The 24,788-nt window shown below is 44.3% G+C and overlaps 1 protein-coding gene across 5 annotated transcripts; it reads left to right on the forward strand.

Moving 5' to 3' along the window:
• Window positions 1-2,627: 2,627 nt before the first annotated feature.
• LOC105017920 (A-kinase anchor protein 7) lies at window positions 2,628-24,788 on the forward strand. 5 transcript variants are annotated; one of them, XM_010882947.5, is made up of 10 exons: window positions 2,628-2,676; window positions 3,294-3,464; window positions 3,994-4,134; window positions 4,553-4,701; window positions 4,870-5,006; window positions 5,493-5,653; window positions 6,190-6,302; window positions 7,545-7,692; window positions 22,397-22,432; window positions 23,018-24,174. In XM_010882947.5, exons 2-10 carry the CDS (start codon window positions 3,314-3,316, stop codon window positions 23,215-23,217), a joined length of 1,236 nt encoding a protein of 411 aa, XP_010881249.2. In that variant the 5' UTR covers window positions 2,628-2,676; window positions 3,294-3,313; the 3' UTR covers window positions 23,218-24,174. The 5 variants fall into 5 exon arrangements, with proteins under 5 accessions (XP_010881249.2, XP_010881245.2, XP_010881247.2 ...); XM_010882943.3 differs by lacking the exon at window positions 2,628-2,676 and having other exon boundaries at window positions 2,683-3,464; XM_010882945.4 differs by lacking the exons at window positions 2,628-2,676; window positions 22,397-22,432 and having other exon boundaries at window positions 2,683-3,464; window positions 24,057-24,788.

The following is a 24,788-nucleotide window of genomic DNA, read 5'->3' on the forward strand; positions in this document are numbered from 1 at the left end:
GCTTTGAACACTTCCAGCATGATTCAAAAGACACATTTTTTTAAGACAGTGGATCCACGGCCATTGTGTCCCTAAGGATTGAGATGACAGCAACTGCTGAATTTCTAATCTTTTCCTGCAATAACCTCACTATAATATCATGAATACATTTTAAAATGTAGGATGAAAATGCAGTGTTCAGGTCTAGTGAATAACAGGTGGAGTCAGTGACCATGGAATGACTGGAATGCACCTTTAATACCTCACATTAAGTATACACAGCAAAAAATTACAAAGCTTTGAAGTTACGTGCATTTCCAGAATATTATAATGTAAGAGTTTGTAGTATGTATAACACATGCAAGGCTAGAATCTTTGTGGTTCTATGACAACAGCTCTAATTTAACAAGCCACCACCATTTTCATTGTTATATTTAATATGAAAAATGAATAAACCAAAACAAGTTCTGTAACCCAATCCACAGATCTTGGACAAGAATTCCTGGAAGGAGCTTGGAGAAAGCAAATTTGATTTCAGATTCTCACTCACCTCAGAAACTTGTACTCAAACTGACATGGGCACCACCAAGGGGTTGGATGGAGACAGACAATCCAGGCTTCCACCGGCCTGCTTCTGTTTAGTTCAAGAACAAGTCACCAAACTGGTCCGTTTATTAAACCTGTTGACTTTTAGTTAGGGCAGGCATCTCATCACAACCTGAAACAAAATCCCATGGTGTAAAATTACAAAACACAAAGGCGGTGAGGAAAGAACAAACATGAGCCTATTTTCTTTGTCCTACAAATAATAGCAGTTTAACTGAGGAGACGATAGTAAACAAGAAGGGATTGGGTAGTATTTCTCATAGATGGTATGGCAGTTTTACATAAATGAAACTCATGTTGATCTTCAGTACTGAATAACCTCAATGTTGCAGAATGACAAACTAGTGTGCAATTTCTGTGTTTATTGCAGGAAGGTGTGTATTGATTAATTTATTAGTGTATTCTGGCTTGTGGTATAGAGGCTCTTAGAAAACCTTGAATCCTTAATGCTGATTAGTGGTATTTGAGACTGTATACCATGGGTATGACATCACATCACATTGTACTGCTCTAACTACGTTGGTAAGCAGTTTATATACACAGTAAGGCTTCTCGGGAGTTTGTTTTATATTGCCAATATATCATGGCTAAAAGCTGTTCTTAGGCACAAAGCATTGCTGGGTGCCTGGTCACAACGCTAAGCCGTGGTAGATTGGCCACAGCTCCTTGTGCCTTATTTCTTATATACAAAACCAATATACCACACCCCTCTGCCTTATTGCCTTACATATCATACGGCTATCAGCTAATCAGCATTCAGGTTTCATAGCAACTAGTGGATAATACTTAATTTCTTTATATCTGTTTATATCTTTAGGAAGTCGGGCCCATCTGTGTGCTTACAATAAATTGTCCTGCAACATAGTAAACGTTCAAGCACACTAAACACACCCAGGGTACCACCTGCTGCTGGCTTAACACCAGCAGTGGCCAAGTACTCAGGCATGGAAGTGATTAACATTCAGAATTTTGTGAGGTGAGTTAGACGTGTGTTATGTTTAATTAGAATTAGCTTCTTTTCCCACTGCATTTTCAAATTGATTTTGCAATGTAAACAAATCTTTGCAAAATAATAAAATAATGCACTGGATTTAACTGTTGGTAAAATGGTGAACAAGTTGTTGTACAATACTGTATGTTACCAAAAATAGATCTGTTTGTTTTAACATACAGTATTCTACAACAACTTTATTACCTAAATTATTATATTGATACGTTATCTATTTGTTATGATTTAAGTTATGATTTAGTTTGTGTCAGTTGGAGTTGTACTGTAAAGGTTATAATCAACAGCAATGCATCTGTATTATTGCTTAAATAAAAAGGTGACACGTTACCAAGAACGTCCAAAACAGCACGAGAAAATCATATGACAGCTGTAACTTTTGTTCATGTCAGACGCATAAGCAATTCAGTCAATATGATCCTTTTGAGATACCGTAGCACTTGTTTACCACTGTATCAAAGATATGTATAGTCTGTCTCACTAACCTAAGATACCCAAAAGATGTCGTTTCAAATGGAAGGCTAGTGAAGCCGAGTGGGTAGAGTTTTGATTGGAAAGGAGGTGAGCAAGGCACGAACTACTGAGATTCTATTGGCCAATTTTGGCGCGTTCCAACGAGATTCTGTTAGGAAACGCCTATTCTGTGAACTGTACGTATTCAATAACTCAATTCGCTCACCATTTCTAATTGGAGCATTTTTTGGTACGAGTTAAGTGTAATAATAGTCCAATCTGTTCGTGACATATTTCAATTTCAGTTTCATCTACAAGAAAATCGACTGAATGTCAACCCATTTACTTCCTACTCTATAGGCTGCTTACTGCCCGGACCTATGGGGAGTGGAAATGACGTTCATATGCTTCGATTTATACATTTGGTGGGCTATCTGGTTCCATGTTCATCTCTTTGTAGTTAGTTTCTGGTCACGTTCCACTGCTCAGGATTAGTATGCATCAACCAATGGTTGCGTGCTACGTCACCCATTCTGTCATTGACGGAGTGCTATGATGTACTTAGCTGATAGCTAATACCTCTTAAGATTTGTCAAGCGTCAGTGATGATTGAGCAGAGGAACACGACCAGGGTAACTGCAGTGAGCGACACCTTACCATACTGACAAGGACTACTATTTTTAACCAGATCTGTCTGCAGTCGCATAGCCATGCTAATACGCGATGAGACAAGTTAATCGTTAGATTTGCTGCAAAATGCCCCATTTAGGACTTTCGAAGACATATGATATTGTGGACATGTCATTCTCTAACGTATACAGTGACAGTACTGCATGGGCTATACTGTAACTAGCTACACGAAATTTAGCTTTTCGATGTGCTGCCGACGTCACTGTACTTGTGACTGAGGTAACTTGAAACTTACTTCAACTGGTGGCAGAAGCTAACTAACTAAAGGTATCTAGTTAATTCGAGGACTGACTAATTCCTATGCTGTGGACCAATGAATGTGCACGAGTTACGCTGCACAGAATCCCAAATTGTGTAAAGTTAGCTGCCTAGCTAACGTTTGCTGTTATCGTTTCGGTTGCAATGCTCGGTCGTCACTATAATACATTTAGACTGATTTGTCTGCTTCAAAGAGTGCTAGCAGAGAACAACATTAATGTGCAAGCTGTACGAAGCCCCAGGCGGAATTTAACCAAGGTAGTTCGCGAAAAATATTCTCACTGTTCCGCGTTACCTCAAGGTCAAGTAAACTTTATTGGAATGCAGCCGGTCACTGGGAATGATGACGTCGTGCCCGAGACCAACAGCATGGAACATGACCTCCTGCTGTCACCTGCACATGATGCGTGGACAGATCCATCTGCTGCTCAGAGGCACTTGCATTGCAATGTGAAAGAGCTCATCGCCCCTGGTGAGAAATGTATAGCGTACCCTCTGTTTCTGCTGGTTCTCACTGTCATATGGGTCATAACTGATTAGAAAACACAGAAAGGAAATTATGTTAAACCATTGTGAGAAAGTACACTTCTTCCATGCTATAGTCTAACTGACATTAAAGGAAAAGTGCATCCCACTGTGGGTTTATGTTATAACATGCAGAATAAACAGTTCATAGACCCTTTTTGTCTATCCAAGTGTAGTATGTTGGTAACTTCCGTCTTGGGTTTAAGCAATGTCATGGTCTTCTGTAATATCAGAAGTTCTAGTATTATCTTTCACACTGCATCACCACAAATGGTTTTGTGGTCAAAGCAGAAATGTGAATGGGGTGGAGTCTACCGGACATTCCATTCAGGCCGACCAAGTTCCACTACTGTGTTCAGTATCTTCAAAGGTTTATTTAATTCACCTAATATCAAAAGTCTTGTAAAACCTTTCTAAGATATTTGGAAGATCTGGTTTAGCCATTCACATGCTGGCATCATCCCCTTGTTCCTCAGAAAGTGAAACAGTGAAGAGGATCAAGAAGAGACCCAAAAAGGCGTGTGGAAGGAAACTGAAGTCCAAGTCATCCAAATGCTCAGACAATCTTATGTCAGAACTTCCATTTGCAAATACAGCAATATGGAAGGACCTTGGCTGTAAGTAAACAGTTTAACATGTGATTTATGCAAATACTGAAATCAACATATCCAGATTGTTTTAACATAGACGTAACATACCTTTATTGAGACGATGCGTTCAGTATTTCCCATATTATGTCCAGCTAATAGTATTTTTCCATTTTAACCGTCTGGGCGAGTAGGAGAGCAGAAATTTGACTAGAGGCACCAACTCAGAAACTCTATAATGACTGGTTATCTCTAGTTGCCAATTGATGTAAGGTCCTTCCTTGTACTGCAGCTGCCCTTCAATTCAGATTTCCACCAGCTGCCTAGGGGCCATGAATAATGCATTGTTGACTTGACTGGTGGCTTGTTTTACAGGAGGGCTGTAAAACCCAACTACAGAATAAGTTTCTCTTGTATAACAGTAATATCATTGTTGCATGTTCGCCAGTCACCAAGCCAGAAGCCAATTTGAAGAAGAGGAGAAAGAGAGGGGCGAGTTGTCGAGTAGAAAGCGAGGAGGACGCAGATAAAAAGAAAAAGAAGAAGGAAGCAAAAAGGCCAAACTACTTTGTTTCAATACCCATCACAAATCGCAAGGTACAATTTGGTTGAGAAATAAGTTTTTTTCTTCTTCTGTAAAGCGTTCCTATATGATCTCACTGATGTTTAGAATGTATTACTGCTAGTTTCCCGCTGATGTCATCGAGAAACAATGTCTGGAACCGGGGGAACGCTCAGAGAGACTGATGTGCTCTACTTGTGCAGATAAGTGAGGACGTGGAGGCGGTACAGGCCCTGGTGATGCAGAGAGATGCCAGGCTGACACGGGCTCTGGTGCCTGTGGGCAGTCTCCACATCACGCTGCTAGTGACCCACTTGTCCAGTGAAGAGGAAGTCAACTTGTCAGTGTTTGCCTCACACCTCTCCTCAACCAGACACGAACTCCGTTTGTACTGTTCATAGGCGTAGCGGGAGCCACATTCCCATGTCTGTTTCTTTGGCTTTCACATTTCGACACATAACATTGGTTCAGTTGCCATTTGTGCACATGTTAAAATATTCAGTACAGTGTGTTCTTTTCTGAAACCTACGGTAAATCACTACTCCGGCAACTACTTTCCCCTTTTTTGAACCCTTGGATGGCCATTAGAATGTACACTTAGTATCTCCTATGATAAAGAAATTGCTACAGGTCTGATTCTGTTCTAGGCTCAGGGGCCAGGCAATGTCTTGTTAGCATCACTAAACACTGCAGGGATGAGCGATGCATTAGCCTGAATTGCCCGCGTGTGTCCGTGGAGGTGGGACGGGAATGGGGTGGGGGGGACGCAGGCAGAGCGGGATTAATGCCAGCCAGGGGATTGATTTGGTGCCTGCGCTGGCTGCAGGGCGGTGTGTGCAGTGGACCAGATGAAGGCAGCTCTGCAGGACGCGCTTCGGGGGCGGGAGCTCATCCTGCCCTTCCAGAGCATCGGACAGTTCAGGAACGAGGTGGCATTTGTGGAGCTGGCCCCGGGAGAGCACCTCACCACGCTGGCCCAGATTGCAGGTGGGTGCTACCGCTGGTCTGCTTCTGCACCCCCCCCCCCTTCTTCCCATTCTTCTCTCCTGCTTCTAACACCTGGATGCCTGCTCTTTGACAACACTCCCAATGCTTTGCTAGCGGTATGTTAATCATGTAGGGATGTGGGCTGGCCTGCCAATTCAGGATAACTGTTATGTGTGGGGATTTACAAGGTTCATCGATTTACCATGATTTTATCCTTTTACAGTGCTTGCTTTCTATACAATTTCATTTAATATTCTCATCACTTTATCGCATTTTGCCTTGTCGTCCTTTTTAGACGTTACTAGCCATTTTCAAAGAAGCTGTGCTTTTCCTAAAATAGACAATAACAGTTAACATAATCAGCTGCCGTCTTGTCCTGCCCATTCCCGTACTTCCACTGCTACTCCACCCCCCCCTATCGATTATCTCCTTGTGTTACAGCGTCCCCGGCTAAAGTTGCTCTCTCTCCGCCGCCCTTCACCGCAAATGGATTGTTGTTTTAACCGTCCCCCTCTCTCTCTGGTCTCACAATCCAGCGGTTGTGAGGAAGACGTTTGAAGAGAAAGGCCTTCCGTCCTGCGATAACAAAGCCTTCGAGCCACACCTCACCTTCATGAAGCTGTCCAGAGCTCCCCAATTACGCAGACAGGTGAGCCTACATTACTTCTTATGGAATGGTGAGCCTGGGGAGAACAACACCAGCGTCAGACGCACTGAAAACACGGCTGTGTAGGGCTGTAGAGCCCTTCAGAGACGCCTTGTCGGGTTCGGTTGGAAGGGTTATATTAGTGGCCCGGAGGACATCCTAATCTTTTACTTTAGTCAGGTCGTCTTTGACTGAAATCAATGTAAGTTCATTTATTTCTACTGGGGATGCACCGATAAGAACATTTGTGTCCGATACCAACAGCCAAGTCTTCATGTAGCACGTCTTTTAGCACCATCGTCCGATGTCGATAAGATTTGTTGTGTTTTTGTACCTGTGTAATGTAATGTAATAAAGTATAATATTAATAAATGTAATATTAAATAATAATGTAACTTCTGATAATGCTTCTGATTTCCGCATATGCTAATTCAGTCCTGCAGGTTTATTTTTATTTATTTTAATAACAAGACCAATAAGAAGTCAAAAAATAAATGGAAAATGTATAAATTACACGATAATTCATATTCTCTTTCTGTGTATGTAGTAAATAAGGTGTTTGACAAAACTCCAACAGAGGAAAAATAACAGTAAAACTACAGTTCTGTTTAAGGCAGTTGGGTATGGTTCGCCGATAAGACGGTGCTTTCCTAATTACTACAGTCTTCAAAGCAAGGCCCTTTTTATAATGTCATTGATTATGATATTGTTTAGTGTGTGTGTGTGTGTGTGTGTGTGTGTACCTATTGGGGAGATGTTGTTATGCCATTCAATAGTTGTTTCATTATATCATTTAATAGTGGTTTTATTCAAACCTTTTAATAGCAGTACTGTGTCTTGAGTCTGCACCGCTGTCTTGTGGAAGGAAGCTGGCCCTTTCAGCCGATTGTAAACAAGGATGTTTCCTTGTATTTGTGTGGCAGCAGTCCTCTGTTCGTGACCTGTTGGCCATCCTGGCCGAGCGGCTGATGGTGATGGTCGGGTTGTGTAGGAGGTGCGGTGACCGCTTTGAACTGAGGGTTGGAGAGGGAGATAGGATTCCCCTGCTTTGTGTATCTGTTGGCAGTGGACTACACATTTCCTGCTGTGGTCAAGCTTCCTGTCAGACAACGGGGAGGAATCACAACAGTGTTCTTCTGCTGTGTGTGTGTGTGTGTGTGAGTTAGTCTGTGGGGTCATGGTGGGTGTCCTTGAACGTGCGTATCTCTGACGTGACATTGTGCACATCCTTGTGTTGTCTCCCAGGGTGTTAAGAAGCTGGCCCCGGAGCTGTATTCTGACTACGCTCAGCACCACTTTGGACTTGAGAGGGTGTTCAGACTAGACCTCTGCTCAATGTTGAAGAAGAAGACCCCCGATGGATACTACCACAGAGAAGCGTCTGTCACGTTCGGTAAGGAAACGCCAAGTTTTAATCTGAGATAATGAGATAAAAATGAAACTGCATTGTTCAATGTCACATGTAGTGTACACATGATTCAACTCAACTTAAGAGGAAAACCTGAGGGAACGTCTAAAAATATCATATTGTTGTTACAAAAAGATAACATTATACTGAGGATAGGGGGATTTATCCAGGAAAGCATTCATAACCACTTAATTTAATGTAATTCAGCAAGCAATGTCATTATTTTTTAGCCTAGATTCCTATTTCCAAATCAGCCCAGAGGATGTTACTGGATGGAATTATTATGGAAGTGTGTGTTCTCATTTTACCAGCAGAGGGAGTTTCTTTCTTTAGACAGTTTTTTTCTGTGAATGCACTGCATTTTCTCTACATGCCAACTCCAATAGAAACCTTAGTCAGTCTGTCGTTTATTCTGCCCCTATATCAGACTGAATGAGGCCTGGGACGCGGTAGGTGTCTTAGGGAATTAAACTAGAACAGAACCAGCAGTAATCTGGACCTTGTATGGCATGACCAATGTGGGGTCATGGGCCATTTTATTTCTTTAAAGTTTAAGGTGTATGTTGTTCTGGTCAGGCCTACACCCAGGGACGAACAGTAGCAGGACTAAGGTGTATGTTGTTCTGGTCAGGCCCACACCCAGGGACGAACAGTAGCAGGACTAAGGTGTATGTTGTTCTGGTCAGGCCTACACCCAGGGACGAACAGTAGCAGGACTAAGGTGTATGTTGTTCTGGTCAGGCATACACCCAGGGACAAACAGTAGGGTTAGGATGTGCTTTGATTTACACCAGAGGTTTGTTCTGACAATATAGAATGATGTATTTGGTAGGGTTAGTGTGTGGTCTCTCTTTTTTTCATTTTCGTGAATGTTTTATTTTGTTTTCCGCTTTCTGGTCTGGATGAATTAATCATTTTGGGATGATGCTTTCACTGAGAATACGGGTGTCCTTGGCAGCTGTTCACTTTCATGTTGTTCTATTTTTACAGTTCTTAACTGGTTTAACACCTGAACATTCCTTTTCTAATCCGCCTAATGGTTTAGAAGTATGTGACAGGAGAAATAGTGTGTTGAAACAACAGGAAATGTCTAACCTGTGAGGATAGCTTTTAAGACAACATGGGGGTAATAAACAGGCGATTATCATTTTAAAATGTCTTCAAACCTGGACGTCATCCTACAGCTCATTCTTCCTCAGAAAATGAAACAGCGAAGAGGATCAAGAAGAGAATCAAGAGAAGACCCAAGAGGGCATGAGGACAGGAACTGAAGTCATTAGAATTATCTGGCAGTGTTATGTCAGAAGTGAACATCCCTGCCATGATCCCATGTCTCTGTTGTAATGCCTGGCTTATCAGCTGCTCTTTCACGACATCTTGTGGTCGTGATGCACACTGCAGCCAAAACATCTCAACCTGCAATACGTAAACATTTTCCTTCCAAGCAAGCAAGTCTACTGAATGCCTTTTTGAGAGGCCAGATAGCTCTGTCTAGTAGCTTAGTAAGTGGAGAACAGGGAACCACTGTTCTGTACTCTGGCTGGGTTTGTCTCGGCCATACAAAGTATGTGTGTGTGTATTCATTTGTGTGTGTTCGGTCTGTAAGAGAAGCTTTTAAAGAGACAGAAACAAATGAAGTGAATGTTGTCTTGCTTCAGATTGCTGAAGAACAGCATACAAGATATGTAACATGTATAGGTTGACAAGGGGTTTGGGCTATTACATTGCAATATTTTTGTTGTTAATTGCACACACGGTCAAACAGAAATTCTAAGTTGAAATGTCGGGGGGCTGCCACATTGAGCTGGGGAGAAATGAGGGTTAACTGTCTTAGTCAAGGATGGAACACCAGATCTTTCTCCTCGCTAGAGCCTCTATAATCGGTTATTCCACAGAGCTTTACCAACAAGCACATTAGGCATCCATTTTATCAGGATCGGTCTGGATGCTATTCTGTTGTACTGGATGAGTCCCGGAGAACAGCAGTTTCTGAGATAGTGGACGAGCACACCACAGTCACACCACAGTCACACCACAGTCACACCACAGTCACACCCCAGTCACACCACAATGGGCAAATCAATCCCTTAGGTAACATTCGATGGAACCAACTGAATGCCCTGATGCCCTGTCTGCCTGTTTTATGTAGCAACCTGTAGTCTCGCGAGCCGCAGTCAGCGGAAGCCATTCATTTTCGGAAAACCGGGCCGTAAAACTGGCCTCTGACTGCATGTCACCTGCCACTGGGCTCTCAGTGAAGGCTAGTGAGCAGCGTGCACGCTATCCCGGTCTCCTCCGGTGAGGTGAGTGCACCGGTCGGCTGTGGGCAATGTCCTCCGTGATCTTGGACCTGCTGGCAGCACTGGGTCTGTGGTTCTGCGGGGTACGTGATGGACCAGTCTGGCCAGCCTCTGGTGTCCCGGGCAAAACGTTGCAGTCGCACGGGTTCACCCAGTCATGTGACTGCAAGGCTAGTAAATATCGTATTATGGATTATGCAATATTTATGAATCGTTCTCTTCTTGAATAATTTAGTCATTCCTGTCGGTGGAGGAAAAAGCTCTGGATTTATTTGGAAATCGATTTTTTTGGGCTAAATGTCATGTTTTTGAAATGTAATGCGTGATTGGTAGGTCGATACCAATTTCTGACTTGCTCTCATTCTCCCTCTGCTTTCTTATATTCTGTTTCCCTCCACTGCCCACCCCCACCCCCCACCCCGCCGCCTGGGCTTTGTGTTGGTGACGTGGTCGCCGTTGTCGGCACTGAAGTGCCTCAGGGGGCCTTTTGTCCTGAGGCTGATTGCTGCTGTAAGGTGGTGCTAATGTTCTGTTTGAGGTAGCTGTAGTCCTGTAAAGTACATGGATTTGCTAACAAACACTGTATACAATGGGTGTCCTGGGTGGAAGAAGTTTGTGTCTTCATGCTGCACTGTGAGACCTTTCCAACCTTCCAGTATCTGAATCATTCATGAATTTGCTATAGGAGAATGGAGTACTAGACTGTTCCGTGGTGGTCTTGATGCACTGCACTGGCTAGGGAATGTGTCTCTGAGGGCGCTAAAGACTTGTGTTTAACTGATGCTGTCGTGTATATCTGCCGAGCCAAAATGTCAGTTCAACAGCATGTCCTTATCAGCCCGATCACATAGGACTTGCCTGAGATGGAGGTGGCCAGGGGCCATCATGGGCTCCACATCTGTATAGAGATCAGAGAACTAGCCTGAGATGGAGGTGGCCAGGGGCCATCATGGTCTCTGCATTGGTGTAGCTCATTAGTCTCTGGTGGCTGGGTTGCTAAGATGCCAGGCACCGATTTAATTTGTGTCATGGTATCACAGGCTGAGCAATGAGCACAGACTTCAGCGTTGCTGGGACAGGGCAACCTAATTTGATTACTAACTAACCCCCCCCCCCCCCCCCCCCCCACCCCCGGTCTTTGCCGGCCAATTGCACCGCCCTCAGCGGACCCCTGGGGTTCAAATCCTGGTCTCCCGATGATGCAGCTGAGTGCAAGGGAGCAGCTCAACCACACACGCCTTGTTGACCTGAGATCTGGTGGGTTTAAGAAAACCTGGGATGTTGGAAAAGAACTTGGTCAATCTTGAGTGAACTTCAAGTTACAAAGGACGTACTCTAGGATGTGGCCTGGGTTTTCGAACTTGGGATTCCAAGTTGGGGTGACCATTTGAAAGCTGTTTCTCAGTTCGCATTTCAAAGTTACTAAAGAAGGCTAAATGAGATTGACCATATCAGCCTACTTTTTGTCATTAATGTTTTAGCCTATGCTCTGATTAATATCTACTCATTTTAGGTCTTTCAGAAAGGCTGATTACCAAGACTCATCATGATATCTTGGTCAAGAAGAGATCTGAAACCCAAAGGCCCATTTAACCAATCTTACATACTGTTTACATTTCAAACAGTAGCCTAACCCAACAGCTAGGTTTAAGGAATCATATTTGTTTGGTTTATTTGCAATAAGCTTTGTAATTGTACTTTGAACAGAGGTGATCTTTACCAAGATATACATTTAAAATATTTGAGCAGGAGGTCACTTATACTGGAATGAGTTGTGTAGAGGGTAGTTGTTTCGCTGTTGTTCTTAACAGCCTGTTCCAATCAGACCCACCAAACATTTGGCATTTGAACTGTGTTTTGGGCTGAATTACCTTTTTAAGACATAAGTCTATTAGGCTTAGTCTTTATCTGAAGGCCAATGCAAAAAAAAAATAATCTCACGTTGTTTTGTATTTAAGGAGGTCTGAAAGCATGGTAATTTTAGTTTCCCTTCAGATGTAATCTCAGCATGCCATGTTGGGTTGAGCTAATGGACATGTGGTTAGTGGTCTACTTCTCTCTCTTCTTTGAGCAGAATGCAGTATGGAAGTAGGTAGTGTGGGTGAACGTGGAGAGAGGAGCGTGCTACTGCTTCTAAACATAGATTGTTCCCTCTCCCCAGCCTGCAGCTGCAGAACACATTACCTAAGAATTTGTGAGCTGGACAGTTTGTGTGGCCCAGTGGCGCTGTAGGGGAGACACTGCTGTTAAGAAAGTGGGAGGATCTTCCGTTGGGGGGGGGGGGGCCCATGCTAAGTTCCTTCAGGCCTCATTATATGAGAATGTGAGCCACCGTTCGAAAGTTTGGGGTACATTTTCCATGTTTTTCATGAAAACATACACTACTGTTCCAAGATTTGGGGTCAATTTGACGTGACTATTTTAGCTGGAAACGGCAGGTTTTCAGTGGAATATCTACATAGGCATACAGAGGCCCATTATCAGTTTTCATGTTATCAGAAATGAACAATAAGTTCATTTCTAAGTGACCTCGAACTTTTGGTAGCTAATTATGGCTTACGGTAGTGTATTTATTTGGGCTAAATTACATCAAGTAACGTTTCAGTTGTCCCATTGAAATATGTCCAGGAGATACTGTTTTCAAATAACACCATGGTCTTACTGCACAGACTTCCTTCAAGTCACCCATAAGTACATAGTACAGCTTCCAATGACTATGAACTATGTATTGTATGAATAGCTTTAGTAGTATTACTCATTGTGCTACCAAAATCCTGTCTTGCATTTCAAACCGAATTTATTACACTGTAAATTAAGATTTTATTTAGGCCCATATGTTTTTAAATGCGCGTGTGTGCGTCCGTGTGTGCATGTGTGTGGTGCTTGATATTTTGGCTAGCAACTGGAAACGTAATCATGTGTGGTGAATAAGCCGTGATAGCAGAGGAACGAATAACACCAGTCACATCCAAAAGGGAATAGAAATGGTCTTGTTATCTTTAGTGTGCGGCTGCTTATCAGTATGCCGACCTTCCTCATGACTACTTTTACTGCTTCAAGATGAGCAGAGCTGACCTCCACATGGATAGAAAGGAATTCCCAAGTCCAAGGTATTTGGTAGTGCCTTTGTCTGAGTCACAAGAGGAACAGTATGTTCTCCTCTGTTTCTATGAAAGAAGCTACATGTAGAATTTTTGCATTGTAAATATGTGCAGTAATAGTGTAATTCTAGTAGTGTTTCAAAATGTGTTTTTCCTCAAATCACAATTTCATCGCTGCCCTAAGAGGCACTGTCTTCTCCCCATGAGAAGACTTTGTTTGAAGTGTGTTGCTGAGGCTCTATTCCAAGGAGGCAAATGATTAGTAGCTAAACCTTTTGTTACAATGTTGACGTGGCCAGATTTTAAAGTCATTATAGCATTCACTCTCTACAGCTAAGATTTACTGGAGTCAAGGGGAGTCTAAAGTAAGCATACTGCCTCTAATGTCTGACTGACTTACCAAGCTAAAAACAACCTTACCATCTGTCCAGAGTGAATGTAATGACATGATGATCATGATGGCCAATTTAATGTCAACATTTCACCTACAAAACAGTAGCCCTGTTTTAAAGTAATTGGCCACGTTCAGCGGTTGACCGTCACTATGACAGCAGTACAATGTTAATAATAACGGGAATAATGGGAACAAGTGACAGAGGTTATAACCCATGAATAGTCTAGGGAGTCCTTGTACCATCGGTATTCACTGTCAAGTATTTTCAGCAAACAAAAACTATATTCTTTAGATGTTTAAGGCTGTTGTACGACATGACACGGAGGGGATGGTGGAGTCTGGGTTGCAGGAGGGGATGGTGGAGTCTGGGTTGCAGGAGGGGATGGTGGAGTCTGGGTTGCAGGAGGGGATGGTGGAGTCTGGGTTGCAGGAGGGGATGGTGGAGTCTGGGTTGCAGGAGGGGATGGTGGAGTCTGGGTTGCAGGAGGGGATGGTGGAGTCTGGGTTGCAGGAGGGGATGGTGGAGTCTGGGTTGCAGGAGGGGATGGTGGAGTCTGGGTTGCAGGAGGGGATGGTGGAGTCTGGGTTGCAGGAGGGGGTAGCTTTTCCACATCTAACCCCTTTAAAAGTTGCAGCCCAGAGGAAATCTCACTTTTAATAGTATTCTGTTAACTCTGACTCAATGCTGTTGACTCATTCCACAGCAGAGTTATCATTTTTGGCCAAAGCCTTCACTGGAAAGAGAAGTCCTAGAGAAATATTTCTAACAACCAGTTTACACCCACTCCGTTCTACTCTGTTATAGGTATGCCCACACCATTCCAATGCAACGCAGAAAACATGAAATACCGTTGTTTTATGACTTAAATAGGTAAACTATTTAAGTCGTGTTGCAAGTAAACAGAGGTCATATTTCATAGACAATTTTGCCAGTGTGATCCGCGGTGGCAGCTGTGTCAGTCTGAGGAGATCGGATATCTTAAGGGGGCTTTGTCTCGCTAACAATGTATTCTTCGGTGTGTGATGCTGCTGTGTAATTTTCTGTCTAGCAGCTGCCTCCTGTGTCTTTTTCAGTTTAAGTCAAGTTTATAGTACTGCTTGGTGTAGACGCAATTGCAGTAAAGGTCTTTATTTTTACGGCCATTATTTTAAGAAGGGTAGACCTGCTTAAGCAATCAACGTTGCTTCACTGCTTTAGAAGCTCCATCGTGTGTTTTGTACCCTGTGTGTTTTTTTTGTTGTAATTTTCTTTGAAGTGCCGCATTTGGCCCGTTTGGCACGTTCTAGCATTACTATTTGTGATGGTGAGGATTATAGCGGTGGCCAGTTTTAACTGTGTGCCTATTTGTGCCTTCATGTGTGAGAGTGAATGTTTGCATTTAGAGTGGGTGTGTTTTTTTTTTTGATTTTCGACTAGCGGCTGTGATTACCATTGCTGATGGGGGCTGGAGATTGCTGGCCTTCTCATCCAGCTGAAGACACATAATTTGGCTGTGTGCGGTCCATCAGTAGCTGGTTACAATGCCGTCACACATAACCAACAGCCTGGCTGGGCTTTATTCCAGCGTCGAGAAGGACTGGGCACAGCCCATCGCCAAGACGGAGTGGTCTTCCGTAAAAAATGCTCCCAAATGAGATATTCCACAATCGAAGTGTATCCCTTTGCAATGAAAATGAGACACAACAAATGCAGCTCCACAGAAATATTAGTTGGGCTCTGAGCATCTTCATTGGGAAAGCAGTGGCTGTACACTAAACTGTGATGTCATTCACATCACTAGGTGTTTGGACTGATAGCCACTTGAAAATTAATAAATGATATGAGAAATTCATATTCTCTTTCTGTAATTTTACATTATGCACTACCTGGATATAAATGTAGTAAATGAGGCATTGGGCTTCATTAACAAAACAGCAACAGGGAAAAAAAGGATGAAAGTAAAACAATAGGACACATGACCTGTAATAAAAAAGAAAAGAAAGGAACATAATTACAGGAGCATATTGGAGACCTATTCATACAAAGGCAAAATCGGTTGTTTACCGATTATTACATTTTTGCCTATAATGGTCCGCTACCGATTGCTGTCCTATACATCGGAGCATACCGAATCAAGAGTGAAGCATGGGTTTAAAATATCCCCATCCATGACAAACAATGTTGAGAGAGGCGTGAGCCCTCATATGTTGAGCATCAAAGCTCTGATAAGTGCAGCCATCCCGTCAAACCTCAGATTTCACAGCGACTGGCATTGACAAGAAAATCCTCCTGCTGCCCAATCTCGGTTGGTTTATTGCAGACTGGAAATGGACCTTACGAACAGCCCACGTTCCCACCTGATACAGCTCTAATAGACTAATAATAACAATGGGAACCAATGGGGCTTGACGCGGCCACACCGCCGATAGTGTCGAGGTAGTAGGGACCTGTGTAGGTAAGTATTGGATGAAACATGGGATTGCAGGAAGGTTTGACCCACACTTCTTCAAGTAACGTCCCACTACTTAGTTGATGGCCTCGCCCTGGCCACCCTGCCAGTTACTCTGGATAATGAAACCTGCTGCTGTATCATGCTAAAGCGGTTTGTGGGATTATTACTTTTTATAGACATTGCCACTGTCCAGACTCCATGAAATGTGTGTCCTTCTCCTCACGCGAGGGTGGAATCTGTAGAGAGCCAGCTGGAGCTACAATATTTATTCACATTTTGGTCTGATTGTGGTTCCTTGTGAACAGTGTTTAAGGAGTGAGAGTTGTCTTCCATGGCTTCCTTGAGGCTTTAAAAGGCTTTAGGCTAATTGTAATTGGATGTAATCTAGACTAAATCCATATTAAATGAATAGTTAATGCAATATACTTTGTCTGATGCAGACACATTTATATGATCTGAGGCTCTGCTGTCTCTGTATACGCTCCGAATGAAATCACCAATTTAATTTACTATGCAGTATGTCCGAATCACAATGGCCAATATTAAAACTAATGCTCAGGTGTGTTTGACTCACAAGACACGTCAGTAGATTTGAGATCTTTGAAATGCAACCATTCTGCTTCGGTGGGGTATTCCAGAAATGGATAAACAAGGACATCTATGGATGCACCCATCAGATACTTCCATCAGAAATGTGTCCCTGGTTAAAAATACAGGATCAGGTATCGGCAACAGTGAGTAAACGTAATGAGCCGATGCCCCAAAAGTGTAAAACTAGCTAACCCCATTCAGATAACGCCAGCTAGCTAAGTTAGCTAATGCTAACTATGTTAACGCATGGTTGATTGAGAATAGGCTACATCACTTAACTGTGCAATTTCTGATCTCCAAATCAATTCAGATTCATAGCAAGCCTTCCATTTTTATTTGATTAGCCAGAAATACAGCTATCTCTTGTGCATACCATTAATCTAGTGCATCTTGGAAGTTTTGATTGGACGACAACAAGCTAAACGTGCCGATTCCCATGGAATTTTTAGGATTGTAACCAAATACAAATAAGAAAGTGCTTATATAATCTTAAAGGAAAATTGTCAGTGTGTCACATGCCTACAGTAGTTTTCACTTATTCGTCCAATACATATCGACTTGCCATAGAATTGACTGAAATGCCTTACTCTACCTTTGGAGTGTTCAATGAGTGTGTTGGAACATATTTTAATAAGATTTGTTGTTGTTAAAACGATGTAGCACATGTTAAGCATAATGAAAATGGCATTTTCGGGATCTGTACTCAGCATCGGCCAATACTCCAAGTTCTCTGGTCTGTATACATATCTACCGTGATAAACTAGTATTGGTACATCCCTACTGACATCCAAGCTAGAATATTTTTTTCATTAGAAGAACGCTTTCATTATTTAGTACCCGCCAACCAACCGATTGATGTGATATCAACACGGTCCTCTAGACGACGTCCACCGACCTCTTTGACATCCTGTATTCCAGACCCTGCTGGCTTCCGACTGGCATCTAGTTGTTATGATATTCATCTCGTTAAGGTCTAAGCAGGCATCACCCTGTTACAACAGCACTGCAAGGATGTTTCTTGATGCTGGGAATTCTGCCGTCTTACTAAGGAGGTTGTGTGTGTTTGCGGACTAGGATGGTGGGCTAGAGTTGGTTCTAGTGTTGAATAGGTGAGAGACTTGGATGTGAACTGGTGGGGTAAAGCGAAGTACTGTTTCAGCTGGGTAAAATCGCTTCAAATACTTAAGCTGGGTTTTATTGTGCCTGGCTGTCTGGCACAGTGAAACCAATAGAAAGGTTTGCAAAAGTGCAAAGCCCAGCCATCCTGCCCTCTAGACAGACTGCAGCAAAAAAGACTTTCTCCTATGAAAGTATTTCTAATACCGTTTGAACCCGGGTCTGCTACCAAGTGGTCGTGGCCAACCCGAAACGCTCCTGGCGGTCCTTCCACCCCGGTGATTTAACATTAGTATGGAGGTGGACAGCAGGGTTCTCTTGCGTTTCGGCTCCATATCCACTCTGCTAGTAGCTGGCCGGCTTTGACTCAACACATCTCCCTCCTACCTAATGATGAGCAGGTCATCCTGGATGAGACCGTTAACACTATAGTAGTCTGCCTAACAGACTGGGCTCTTGTTTGCACAGAAAAGCCACTGTCGAAATGCCTTCATTCAAATATTGAATTGTTTTAACGTGATTGGATTTTCACATACCGCTTTCTGTTGTACATTTTGATCTTGTTATTTTGGTTATCTTCTTTATCTCTAGGCCATTCAATGCAAACTAAGGGTGGTCACCAATGAGTGACAGTTGAGTGCTTTCTGCTTTGTCCTCCACCCCTGTTGTTGAGATCTGGGGCAGCCACTGAGGTGAATTAACAGGGGCCTGATGAACACATAAGACACCACAGGTCATTTAAAACGGACCTTTCACACTATTCAAATGTGTGTCCAATTAAAAGGCAGCATCCTGTGTTGAAAACAGGCCATTCTCACAGGGACAGAGGTGGAGGAAAAACGGAGAGCCCTTGCCAGATGCTGAGGTGTTTCGCAGTAGAGAGAATGATTCACAAACACACAGATGCACAGTGGCAGTCAGCTGCCAGCCATTCCAAAGCAATTATTCAAGGCAGCGAGAGGCAAGGGGCGGAGCTTGAGTCACCCCCCCCCCCCCCCCTCTTTCACAGAGCGAGCGCAGTGTTCCCTCCCTCGCTCACTCAGTCCATGTCAGGCGCTGTGGAAGCTGTGCTGAATTGAACCACTACGGGGTAGACCAGGTCGGGATAGACAGGGGAAAGAGGGAGACAGCCATGGGGCAGTTGTGTTGCTTTCCCTTCTCCCGGACGGAGGAGAAGATCAGTAAGTGTGTGTGTGTGTGTGTGTGTGTGGCCTGTCTTCTGATTTGCATGTGGCTGGGACTCTAAATCAGATCTATGGGGGAAAAATCAGGTCTGGTTATTTAATTGTGTGTGCGAGGGTGTGATTACATCAGAGGGTCCAGAATGGTTTGTTTTCATGTGAATCTGGGTAAGCGTGCCGCTGTGTGTGGACTTTACTGTAGATATTATTCTGGCGTGGTTAGGGAGTTTACAGTCCACTCCAAACACGCATGTGCGCCTGACGTCAACGTGCCTGTGGTCCTGTCTCTGTAACCGGTGGTCATGCATGACAACTTGGTCTGTCAAGTGCCTGTGTCTCTCTGGAGCTGCAATGTGCTAATACCTGCTCAACAGTAGGCAGTGCAGCACTCGGAACCGGCCACTCCCATGCTGGCCACCAATTCATTCTTCTCCAGGCAGTTTCAGTCAATTGGTCCAAAAGCTCTAGTCAGCCCGGCAAAACTGGGCTAAATTGGGACGTCTTCTTGGCTTTGCCAGGATTTTCTGTCTCCATTGTTTCTGTGCCTCCAACTCTATGCAGCGCGCGCTCACTGACGAAACGCTGCAATCAGAGAGCTTGCCTTGTTCTGGGAACGTTTGCCCTACTTCGAGCTAGAGGGACAAGAAAGAGAGAGAGAGAGTGAGAGTGAGAGTGTGAGAGAGAGAGCGTGTGTGTGTGTGTTAGAGAGTGAGAGTGTGAGAGAGAACGAGAGATTGAAGTTGGAAAGCGGGGTAGAAGAGGTTCGCTGTGGGGGTCAGATGTTGGTTGTGTCACGTGCCTGTCGCCGTCCTCTCGTGCACCCGCTGGGTGACGAGGAGCGTGTGCTTGTTTTTCCGCTGGCTGCTGAATACCGGGGAGATGGTATTGTGTGTTTTCCGTGGGAAAACCGTGGCCGTCCGTTGTTCCGCAAACTGCAAGCCCTGAGTCTCTGACGGCCCCGACAGTGCCAGATAACGGCTTGGGGGTGGAGGGGGCCAGGATGGCGGGGGGACTGTACCCAGCTAGAGGAGAAAAGACAGGGGAGTGCCTCAGGACATAATCATAGTGTCTCGTCTGTTACCCTGCATCGATATTTTGGGGGTGGGTGGGTGGGTGGGGGGGGGGGGCCTTGATTAGTTTCGGTGATATTATGACACCTCGGCGTCTGCCGTGTTACAGTCTGATTCCGGACATTTTTTGCTGGAACGAGACTACTGCAGGTCCTGGAGCGCCGGGCGCCGTCTCCCATTGCGTTCACCTGCTCCGTCCCCGGATGGGCTCAAAGCCACTGTTCTGTTGCTGAGAATATTTTTGTTTTGGCACGTCGTAACCATTATCCATGGGATGGATACTAAGCTAGCTCAGTGGTCGCTGAGCAGCAGCGTCAAAGGTAGACAAGGCCGAGCTGATAGGAACCGTCCTGGTCTTGTTTCCCTCCGATGACCCGGCCATTCTCAGGATCACTCTAAAATAGAGCTGCCATTCCTCAGGAAATGCTTCCAGGCTGACGCCAGTGCTGGGTTCCCCACCCTGGAGACATTGATAGCCTTTCTAATGAAATGTCTGGCCACTAAGAGGGGCCACCGAGAGTGGGGAGAGTGTGGTGTTGAAACCTTCACTGCTCAGTGCTCCCTCTTCTAACGACAGTCGCCGCGCCTGTCAGTTCAGGTTTGGACTTCCCTGTTTTCACTCTTAATGAATAGGTAAACCACTTGTCCCGCTGGCCTGCTCCTAATCTGCCAGCCTCATCTCTTCCACATTGTTATGGGTGCGGAGGGAGCGTTTACTGCTCTCATAAACTCTGAGTCAGAGCAGTTACTAGCGGTAGAGAGTTTAGCTTCTCAGGCTGCTCTATTTTGCTCGGGTTTGGTGTCAACTCTGATTTTCCTCCTCCCCAGGTGTGGAACATGCAGACATACACTCACCTATAGGATTATTAGGAACACCTGTTCAATTTCTCATTAATGCAATTATCTAATCAACCAATCACATGGCAGTTGCTTCGATGCATTTAGGGGTGTGGTCCTGGTCAAGACAATCTCCTGAACTTCAAACTGAATGTCAGAATGGGAAAGAAAAACATCCAGTATGCGGCAGTCCTGTGGGCGAAAATGCCTTGTTGATGCTAGAGGTCAGAGGAGAATGGGCCGACTGATTCAAGCTGATAGAAGAGCAACTTTGACTGAAATAACCACTCGTTACAACCAAGGTATGCAGCAAAGCATTTGTGAAGCCACAACACGCACAACCTTGAGGCGGATGGGCTACAACAGCAGAAGACCCCACCGGGTACCACTCATCTCCACTACAAATAGGAAAAAGAGGCTACAATTTGCACGAGATCAACAAAATTGGACAGTTGAAGACTGGAAGAATCTTGCCTAGTCTGATGAGTTTCGATTTCTGTTGAGACATTCAGATGGTAGAGTCAGAATTTGGCGTAAACAGAATGAGAACATGGATCCATCATGCCTTGTTACCACTGTGCAGGCTGGTGTTGGTGGTGTAATGGTGTGGGGGATGTTTTCTTGGCACACTTTAGGCCCCTTAGTGCCAATTGGGCAACGTTTAAATGCCACGGCCTACCTGAGCATTGTTTCTGACCATGTCCATCCCTTTATGACCACCATGTACCCATCCTCTGATGGCTACTTCCAGCAGGATAATGCACCATATCACAAAGCTCAAATCATTTCAAATAGGTTTCTTGAACATGACAATGAGTTCACTGTACTGAAATGGCCCCCACAGTCACCAGATCTCAACCCAATAGAGCATATTTGGGATGTGGTGGAACGGGAGCTTTGTCCCCTGGATGTGCATCCCACAAATCTCCATCAACTGCAAGATGCTATCCTATCAATATGGGCCAACATTTCTAAAGAATGCTTTCAGCACCTTGTTGAATCAATGCCACGTAGAATTAAGGCAGTTCTGAAGGCGAAAGGGGGTCAAATACAGTATGGTGTTCCTAATAATCCTTTAGGTGAGTGTAGAATAAGATACTAGTGATGATATTTGTATCTGTGTGTGTGTGTATGTATGTATGTATGTATGGATAGATGCACACCCTTGTATGTACTGCACTTTGTGTATCTGACCAGCGCACCTCTATGGTTCAAAGTGTGTTGCCCTGCCTTGACAGATGTTTTTTACAGTTCACACCTCTGATAACTAACTTTTTCCATGTGTCACTCATTTAACAGCGCACTGTTTATCGACACACTGTAGTTTAAAGGTTATTGCTTGGCTGTGTAAAGAAGCATTATTAGTTCTTCTGTTCTGTAATAACTAATATGCATATGGATATTATTCATGTAAGACAGAACACCATGAAATCAAATCTTATGTACCGGGAGTGTTTTAAAAAAGGCTATTAAAATTAGTGTTGAAATTCATCAGACTGTACCGCAATCAAGGTATTCCGTATGTCAATCAATCCAAACGTGTGAGGCCAATCAAAAACATGACTAGGCTAATTGGCACACTGAGCTAGCTCCTCTGATTGAGAGAAATTACCTGATTTGATTTGAAGTAATATTCTGTTGCTAAATGGCTATTGTTTGTCTTGCAGATCTTTTTCAGAGCGGGCCTCGGGCTGCTCGAACAAGTACGTGTCTCTGTGTGTCTCTCTGAGGCCCATTTCATTGAATGTACTGTACCCTCCCAGACTTGACATGGTGTTGTGTAACTGGCTGTCTGACACGGAGCACAAACTCGACTGGAGCGACAGCATGAAACGACCAGACCAGTGTGTGTTCGCTTTAGTTTCAGCTAGCTTCTCAGTGCTCGTTGCCCAATCCTCTGTCACTTCTACCACATGCTGACTTTAATACAACTTTTAACCCCGAATGACTGTCTCTGACGCAACAGCTGACTAGTACCTTACCACAGACCCCAAATATTCCTCATGAAAATATAGCCACGAAATTCATGGCTTTCCTGTATGACAGGTTCACTTAATTCCTCAAAGGTACTTTCCAGTTCCCTCGTGATTGAGCTTTGATATTCCATCGTCCCCTCTGCTGATGAGCGTTGAGCCTTAGGACGGTTAAGCGAAGTTGACCCTGAGCTGTAATGGTGCAAAGGTCATATGTATACACACTGTAAGCGGGAACCGCTAGTCTGCACGCTGTACGCGCTAGCAGGGTGTGGTAGTGACCCTGGCTGTTTTGGTGTCCTTATGGTTATGTAGGTGTGAAGAGAGTTCTGGAGCCAGATGATGAGGAGCTGGTGAGTCTGAGTAAGAGGCTGGTGGAGGACGCCGTGCTCCGGGCCGTGCAGCAGTACATGGACGAGACTCGGCAAAACGGGGCCGCGTCATCCGACCCGGCGCGGCCCTCGGACAACCTCAACGCTAATTCTGTCAACGCTACCGGCGCCAGCAGCGAGTGACCGAAGCGAGTTCCCCCGGGCGGCGCAGGACACTACCCCGGGCGGCGCAGGACACTACCCCGGGCCGCAGGGAGTCGGGTCGTCAGCCAGCCAAGCAGTCCTGGGGCCAAGGGGCCGTGCTGTTACCGGGTCATGTCTCGTTGAGGCGTTTCACTAGACAAGGAACGAGGTGTTTCTGGGGGCAGGACTCCGGGTTGAGTGTGGAATCCCTATGCAGCTATTTGTGTCCCTTTAACTCTTTAGCACCAAACTGTGTCTCTCCTTTCACGATACCTCCCAGATTCTCTTTCTACAGCTCCCAGCAGCCTCTCCACACAAGCATCTGCTGTCTCTCTCCATCTGCTGGGCTTGTTTGAACCTTTTGTTATTTCCTCCATGATTGGATAAATAGTTGGCCTTACGTGCTGCCTGGGCTGTGGGTCACCCCGGCGCTCCGAGTGGAGCTGAAGTGATCGACAGCTGAGACTTGTCAGAGCATTCACTACAGACTAGGTTATACCTCAGCCCTCCACAAAGTGCAAGCAATGCAAAGATGGTCTCCGTCTTTCGAAGCTAAAACAAAAGATCACTACGAAGTTTTTCCCGCAACTCAAAACCTTGAGACCAGGGAAAATGAGCTGGACTATGCAGTGGGAAAACATGCTGTGAACTGTGTTTACATGATTCTGTCTCATTTGTGCTGTATGGGACTGGAACTCTAAGGGTAAATGAAGTGGGTGTCATGTGCTACCTGTGGTAAAATGTTTTTTATTTTTACAAATGAAGTTACACAGCCAGAAAGGTTGTCCTACAGGTGATGATCACCATGTTAGGTTGGTTTGTTTTTTTGTCCCCTGTAGGTGAGGCTGGTGATGGAGCGAGCCAGGCTAGGAAAGCTTGGTTGAGTCAGAACAAGTCTCGGCTACAGGAAATAAAGGAGCTTTTATCCCAACCGGCAGTCCGAGATAGCATCCGCAAGGAGATCTTCGGCATACAGAAGATTCACTCTCCATCTGACTGACTGAACACTCCCAGCTTTCACCAGCAGGGCGGAGACAGCACCAAGGAACCATACACACACACACCAACACACACAGACCCCAACACACAGGAGATACTACAGTATAAACACAACAGAGTACATCCTGTAGACATGGTGAAATGTTTTTCTGTATGATGAATTTTATATTTTATTATTATTTTCTAAGAGTAGAAAGAAACTCTAGTTTGCTGGGGAAAAAGCACAAATTGTGCATTTCTATTTATTTTTTATTTGATTTGGTTTCATGAGATGCTTAAATAACCACTTCCAAGGTGGCCTTAATAATGACTGAATTGAAGTAGACCTTTTATTAACTTGCACTTGGATATATGTGTGTTATGTTTTTCAACAAACCTTTGCATCATTTCACCAGAACCTTAATATAAATGTATATATGCTTTGTGTCATGGATGTCAGGACACTTTGTCGCCTTGCCCACGGTGTCCCCAGTCCACAGGTTGTTTTGTAAACCAGGTCTGCTCCATGTCAAAACCGTTTGTGTGCCATGTCTAGCTACAATGAACAATAAAAATCTGGATATGAAGATTGA

The sequence above is a fragment of the Esox lucius genome, chromosome 18 (genome assembly GCF_011004845.1).
Source record: "Esox lucius isolate fEsoLuc1 chromosome 18, fEsoLuc1.pri, whole genome shotgun sequence".
Lineage (NCBI taxonomy): Eukaryota > Metazoa > Chordata > Actinopteri > Esociformes > Esocidae > Esox > Esox lucius.

What these genes read in the sequence shown, in the direction of transcription:
- LOC105017920 (XM_010882943.3), top strand. Translation starts at nt 3,137, where the DNA reads ATGCTCGGTCGTCACTATAATACATTTAGACTGATTTGTCTGCTTCAA. An exon ending in CTCCCCAATTACGCAGACAG is followed by an intron (nt 6,303 to 7,544) that starts GTGAGCCTACAT and finishes GTTGTCTCCCAG; the next exon opens with GGTGTTAAGAAGCTGGCCCC. An exon ending in AGAAGCGTCTGTCACGTTCG is followed by an intron (nt 7,693 to 22,396) that starts GTAAGGAAACGC and finishes TTTGTCTTGCAG; the next exon opens with ATCTTTTTCAGAGCGGGCCT.